The 7,455-nt window shown below is 35.1% G+C and overlaps 1 protein-coding gene across 1 annotated transcript in view; it reads right to left on the bottom strand.

The window, feature by feature from the left end:
• The window catches only part of LOC110030046 (BTB/POZ domain and ankyrin repeat-containing protein NPR5-like), a 5,987-nt gene extending 2,642 nt beyond the window's left edge, over positions 1 to 3,345 (bottom strand). Inside the window, exon 1 of the mRNA XM_020732588.1 lies at positions 3,080 to 3,345. Coding sequence (XP_020588247.1) covers positions 3,080 to 3,345 — 266 coding nt within the window. The remainder of the gene's footprint in view (positions 1 to 3,079) is intronic.
• Positions 3,346 to 7,455: the final 4,110 nt, after the last annotated feature.

Genomic DNA, 7,455 nt, shown 5'->3' with positions numbered 1-7,455 from the left:
GGTTTTTTTCCTTTTTTTTTTAACTTTTAGCCTGCCCCTCTGTCTCTCTCTCTCTCTCTCTTCTTCCTTTGCCTTCCTCTTTTTTCTAGCTAGCTACTATACTTCTGTGGAGATCCACAGGTAGTTTCTTTTATTTTGCCAGATTTGGGGCGATTTTGTTACTGTTGTCTTTTAAGATTATTCATTAAAATGTTATTTTCGTATTGGCTTTTTGCTCTGCTTGATGCATCGTTTACAATCAATTGATTTTTGAAAAGAACACTTAAAAAATGTACCATTAACAAGATATCATTTTTGGAATTATAAAAACCAATCATTTAAAGAGGTAAATCCGTCAACCGTAAGTTTTCGGAAAATAATTAATTATATTAATTGAAGTTTTTTTATTAATATGAAGACAAATTTAATGTTGTATGGCTGGAATTCTCCTTCATATTTTAAGTTGTTGAGATAGTCCACAAAATCTGTTGAACTCATCCTCATCACTCGGTGCTCATTAGTCGTCACTCGTTCTAAAAGAGATTTGATAAGACATGCCAAATAAGAAATTTAGAATCAACATAGAATAACATTTGAAGGATGACATTTTTATATATGGATTGCCACATAAGTCAAAAGGAAATTTCACTAATCTGCAAATAGAGTTAATATTTTTTGAAAAATTCAATTTTCACCACATGGTGAATTAGTAGTACTCTCTCACCAACCCTGGCTTTAATACTAATTTGAAGTGTCACCTGAAATTTAAAGACTTGAAGTGATATTTTGCAAGCCAAAAACTTTCCAACAGACCCATGAAAGTAATTTATGGATTGGTTGTGTTATATTTAATTTAAGATTTAAGTTTGAAGCACCATCAAAGGAAACAAAAAGTCCAACCCGAGAGTATATAGTGAATGATGACATAAGTAATTGGGATAACTCTGAGCCTTGAGATGATGTAGACATTTTAGGTATTCGAGTCTAGAAAGTTTCAAAATTTTTAAAATATGTATTTATATATTTTGTTATTTTACACTAGAATTAGGCACACAGAAACAATTTGCTATACAAATTTTGTTTTGTATAGTAAAGAGAACCAAAGAAAGAAAATCATAATAAATTAAAATAGAAATGTTTATCAATATAGTGTTGATGTTGCGAGATCTAGATATACCAATTGATGTGGTATATGTATAAATAAAAAAGGAGAATGATCAACGAAGTGAAAAATAGAACGAGAAAAAATCACATCAGAGAAGAACAATACAATGGAACACACAGATTTACGTGGTTCGGCAAATTGTCTACTTCCACAGAGTTGCAGAGGATTTTACTACTTGAGAAATTTACACCAGTTAGAAATTTACACCAGTCGATCACCTCGACTTACAAGAGGAATATCTCACTCTTCGTTGCTCTCTCTCTTCTTCTCTCTCTCTTCTTCTCTCTCTATACTGAGATACTCCGAAAAAAACTCTACACCGAGATACACCAAAGAAGACAAACTTACAAGAGAAATAAACTCAATTTTTCTTCTGTCACAAGCCACCAAGAAGAAGCCTAGAGAGAACAATCTTCTTCTTCTTCCTTCTTCTTCCTTCTACTGCAAGGAACTGCTCCTCCTTGCACTTCTCTTCCTCTGCCCTGAGGAAACTTTCCTCTATCCCGAGGAAACCGAAGAAGAACTCAAAACTTCAATACTAAACCCAATGAGAGCCATCCAAAGCTTTTATCACGAACAGGAGGAGGCAAAGAGATGCTTCACTTCACAAAAGAGAAAGGCGGGAATGGTTATTTGTAAAGAGGTGTAACTCTCCAAAGCAAAGTAACCGCCCAAGCATAGTGGAACGGGCTCCACCGTTTCGAACAATTCTCCCACTTGGAGACCGGTACACAGGTTGCAACATCTCATTCCTCAAACTAATTTCCTCCACTGGCGGTGTCGCCTTTTTCTTTAACATGTATCTTCCACCTAGAATCCTCCAACTTGAATCCTCCACCTCTGCAACTCAAAGCCTCTGTCTTCACTACAAAAGACCAACTGAAGCAGTGCACAACTTCAGTTTCTCAAGAGGTAACACCCTCAGTCAACATATCAGCAGGCTCCACATAGGTTTGCACCTCCAAGCTATTTCTTGAGCCACTCTTATCTCTTCTTATAACTCCCACTGCATGGGCAATATACTGCCTCTGAGAGCTTCTGTTGAAAGCCTTTTTCAACAAGTATAGCCTTGTACCTCTTACTACTATCACGTTCAGTCTTCACTCGGCACACCCACTTTTTTTGTAATGCATTCTTCACTGGTGGAAGTTCTGTTAGCTCTCACTTGCTCGAACTTTCATCTTGAAAGATTTTCTCATAGTTTTGTGGTTCTCCACCATCTGTCTGTAGAACAATAGGAACCCACTTTCTTCTTCACTACCATCACTGCCCTGCACTGTGGCCTGTGGTAGATTTACTACCACATTTAAAGCCTCTGAATCTAACATCAAGTCTTCAACAAAACTATGAACTGTCAACAATAGTGCATTCTGTGATTCTTTAGATACTACATTTGCACTATCATTCTCCATCTTCTTAGGATTCTTCCAGTTCTTCTTTATGTGGCTAGCCTTGCCACAATTCCAATAGTTTTTCTGCTTAATAGTTTGTCTGCTTACTAAACTTTGATTTTGATCTCCCTATACTTGAGTTCTTGTCATGCCATCTCCCTCTGAAATCAACATTCAGTGTCAAACTCGAACATGAGACATCGCTATAATCTTTTTTGCGAACTTCCTCAACCAAAATCAAATCACGAATATCATCATATTTTAGTTTAAATTTACCTGTAGAACTGCTAACTGCTATCCTCGTGGTAGAACTGCTAACTGCTATCCTCCTTCCCTTGTGGCTTCCTAACTATCTTGCAATGAAGCCAATAAGATTAGTGCACATATCTTATCACCAAAATCAATTTTCATAAACGACAATTGATTTTTGATAATATTGAAAATATTTAGGTGTTGAGCTGAGAAACACCTTCCGTCCTCTTCAAATTGAATAAATTCTTTATCAAGTGCACCTAGTTATTTGTCTATGACTTTTCATACATACCTGATAAGGTGCCTGAGATCTGCAATCATCCTTTTTTTGACGATGATGTGTGCAACGGACCTCGATAGGTTCAATCGAATAATCCCCATAACTTGTCGATCCAACAAAGTCCATTCAGCCTCATCCACCCTTTCAGGTCTTTTTCCTAATAACGGAAGATTAAGTTTCTTCCCATAGATGTAGGCCTCTATCTGTATCCTCCAATAACCAAAATCCGTGCCATCAAATTTTTCGATCCCTGAAACCTTCACTTCATATGCAGCCATCATTCTTCCTCATATCCGAACAAACCTTCACTTCATCACCAGATCTAGATATACCAGTTAATGTGGTATACATATAAATCAAATAGGAGAATGATTGACGAAGTAAAAAATAGAACGAGAAAAAATCACACCAAAAAGAACAACATAGCGGAACACACAGATTTATGTGGTTCGGCAAATTGCCTACTTCCACGGAGTTGTAGAGGATTTTACTACTTGAGGAATTTATACCAGTCAATCACCTCAACTTAGAAAAGGAATCTCTCACTCTTTGTTGCTCTCTCTCTTCTTCTTTCTCTATTCTTCTCTCTCTATACCGAGATACACCGAAGAAAACTCTACACCGAGATACACTGAAGAAGACAAACTTATAAGAGAAGTAAACTCAATTTTTCTTCTGCCACAAGCCACCAAGAAGAAGCCTAGGGAGAATAATCTTCTTCTTCTTTCTTCTTTTCCTTCTGCCGCAAGGAATTGCTCCTCTTTGTACTTCTCTTCCTCTGCCCCGAGGAAACCTTCCTCTATCCCAAGGAAATCGAAGAACTCAAAACGTGACTACTAAACCCAAGGAGAGCCATCTGAAGCTTTTATCATGAATAGGAGGGAGCGAAGAGATGCTTCACTTCACAAAAGAGGAAGGCGGGAGTGGTTATTTGTAAAGAGGCGTGACTCTCCAAAGCAAAGTTACCACCCAAGCAGAGTGGACCGGGCTCCATCGTTTCTAACATATAGAACTAATTCACTCACTAAAGTATTTGAGAGGGCGAGATCGCCAAAACCCCTTATGCTTTTGGTCGAACACCATGCCTCACCACATGAAAGTTTACACTCCTAACTTTGTTCATGATAAGAACTATAAAAAATAATTCCAGTAAACAAATAATAATTATATTTTCAAACTCAAAACTACTCACCACTACTACAATAATTCAAATATATAAAATAAGAGATAAGGAGGGGGTTAGGCCTCAATTGTAAATGCCCTAACTACTTCGACTATGATATGACCAGCCATTCCTTCATTTTAAGCACACTATACTTGAACACACATATATCACACCTCCTACATGTCTCTTACAAGATTGCACAAAAAATTAAAATTTTATAGGAATATAAAAACACTTTCTACACTAATAATAGAAAATTTCTAAGCTCTAATTTACTTCAATTCACTTCTTTTCATTGAACCTTTATTATTTTCCAATCTCTTATCTTGTGCCTACTTGCTGATCCATTTTTCTTGGGGTTAGTACTTTGCCCATCTCATTTGATATCAATTCTCCTAGACCTTAAATAACTTCTTACTGAAGAATTGGTGCTGATGGAGTCCTACACTACTTTGGTGCAAGCTTTTCTAAATCATCTTTAGTAAGCTATGCGTCCGCTAATAGTGGCTTATTTTTACACTTTTTAAGAACTATGTAATCCTTATACTAGTTAGTTGGAATCTCACTTGTAATGATATATTCTGCTATAAATAATGAAGTTTTGATGGACACATGCAAATAATGTTTATCTCATTTTGTAAAAAAAAAGTATCTTATATTTTTTTAGGTTGAGTAATTCCTTTAAAGGTGATTAATTATTTCATATTGAAAAAAGGCAAATAAATACATTAGAAAATAATTTAGTTAATAAAAACTAATATTAACCTTACTAATTCTCTTGAAAGCCCCATATGATCTCATTTACAACTCTTTATATTTTAATGAATGAAGCTTCTTAGATCATTTACATATAAGTTCATTATCATATATATATTATAATCTTGAAAATTTTTATTTATGTTTCTTTTTCTATTATACTTTGCATATTAGTATTTAAACCATTTTCTTATATCTTCATGAAATTAAAGAAAATCACATGAAAAATAAATGCTTAATCAAAAGATACTTTAAATAGGCATGTTAACTAATAATAGATTTCCTAGGATTGTAATCATAAGCTATTTCTAAAGGTAATTGCTTGGTTTTTCTATATATATATATAATGTTATTATACTTGAGTTCTGATAGGTGGAAGTAGTCCTATTTTAAGGACCCTCTCTAACCATACATCTTAGTAAATATTCTATAGCCTATTACCAACCATAGTTTGACAATTTATTTGGCGGTGGAATACAAAAGAACATTTTAATTGGGTACCCAAAGGTCTCCCTATGTAGTATCTTTCAAACATAGGACATAATTTTGACTTCTATATCCAACATTATGCCGGATGAATGTCTATGTAAACTTTATTGATGCAAAAATCACACACAAATAAGCGTATGCCACTGCATTGGTAATAAAGTATGAGAAAATGTATCATTCTAGTTAAGATTACTTGGTAAGTACCAAAATTAGAATGATGGTATGTTATTTAAATGAATGAATTAAAGTACTACAAAAAAAAATAATCATCGATAGAGAAAAAGCGCAACTTCATAAGGAGTAAAACCCACGCACATGAGTTCTAGAGAATGGATTTCACGTACATCAATTAAACTAGTAATGTGAAATAGTACTTTGGTCCAATCATAATGGCTAACACTTTCTTTAATAAGTTTAGGATTTCTAAGTTTTCTTGCATAGACAACCCACATTTGATAATAGATTTAATGCAGGAAAAACCATCGAAGCTAGTAAGAACTCAAATGGATCACATGAGTGTCGGTATAATTTTGGTTAAGGAGTTGTCCGTTATAAGTTGTCGGCTGCCAGAATCAAAATCGCGTCGCTCGCTTCGGAAAGGCGTTTAATTTACTTATATATAGTTTAGAAAAATATAAAATCAAACTTTTAGTCTGAGAAACCATTTTATTTGCCGACAAGTTTCCCTATTTAATTTGAAGAATTAAATAGGGTTTATATTAAGCTGGGTTCAGACAAGCTTCTTATAAGGTCAAGCCCCTATAGTCAAGCCCCTATAGTTAATTCCCTATAGTTAATTACATCATAAATGACCAGAGTCACTCAAGAAAACTCTAGATAAAAATCAAGATATATTATCTTCAAGGAGTTAAAAAGGATAGGACTTTTCAACGAAATCAGACAACGAGTTGTGAAAGGGGAATGACTCAAATTTGGAACATTTTGTTGTAGAGTCCAAAGGAGGAAGAATTAGGGGATGTCATAGATCCGGAGGAGAACCTCAATGACCTCCCAAACTATCATATGGTTTGGCTTCAGTATTAAGGAGAAATATTTAGGTGTTTCATCCTGCCAATTTTATTAATTTAGGGCTTACATTCATGTGAAATAATCTCACAAATAGCCTGGAAGATTAGAGGATTTAGGTCGTGATGAACGACAACCTAGGAATACTAAGACGAGTTAGGGTTTATTGTACAACATAGCTGTGCAAAGGCTTAAAGATTAGGTAAAGATTTATGTTGCATAAGCAGACAACTTTGAAATCCTATGGCTTTGTTGTTTAATTCTAAAGAAGGAAAATTGGTTTAGTTGTTTAGTTGGGGAAGACAGGTTTAGACAGGTTTTGCTGTTGAAGATGGATGTGCTGCCCACCATGCTAGCTCCAAACTCCTCATCGTGACGAGTTTAAGTTTTCTAGTGCGTCAGGTTATGGTGTCAAATCAATTGGCTCTATGGTTTTAGTCCTTTAAATTTTACGGGGGTATGTTAAAGTTGATTTGAGCGACACCGGTTAGGATCCAACAGTTCCCTCATTCCGTTACCACTATTTTCTATTGGATTTATTTAGTCCAAATGAATTTACTAAACTCAACTTAATGAGTTCCATAATTTCATTTAGACCGTGGGAAGCCTCGTTAGCAACCGTAGGTTACCTCCTCCGAGGGATTCCCGATCATCCAATAAAGACGTCTTAATTTCGTTGCAATTGTTGTTTTGTGCTGTTTGTGATTAAATTTTGAGTTTTCTTATATTTTGAATGTTGTGGCAGTGAATTTTACCTTGATTGATTTTAGTTTTGGTTTTGGTTTTCTAGCTATCCTAGCGGTATTAGTTTTCATGTAGGGTGTCATCGTTGTAACATGCAAGTTTCATAAAAATAATGTGTGGAAAGTACAAGAAAAGATGGTACTGTAAACTGTAAAAGCGTACCTGGCGAGTCTTCTCGTCCCATCACTTGAAAAGTCAGTACCTGCAA

The sequence above is a fragment of the Phalaenopsis equestris genome, unplaced genomic scaffold (genome assembly GCF_001263595.1).
Source record: "Phalaenopsis equestris unplaced genomic scaffold, ASM126359v1 Scaffold000639, whole genome shotgun sequence".
NCBI classification, from domain to species: domain Eukaryota; kingdom Viridiplantae; phylum Streptophyta; class Magnoliopsida; order Asparagales; family Orchidaceae; genus Phalaenopsis; species Phalaenopsis equestris.
Note: the sequence above shows the minus strand (reverse complement) of the source record. Positions and strands in the feature narration are given on the sequence as shown.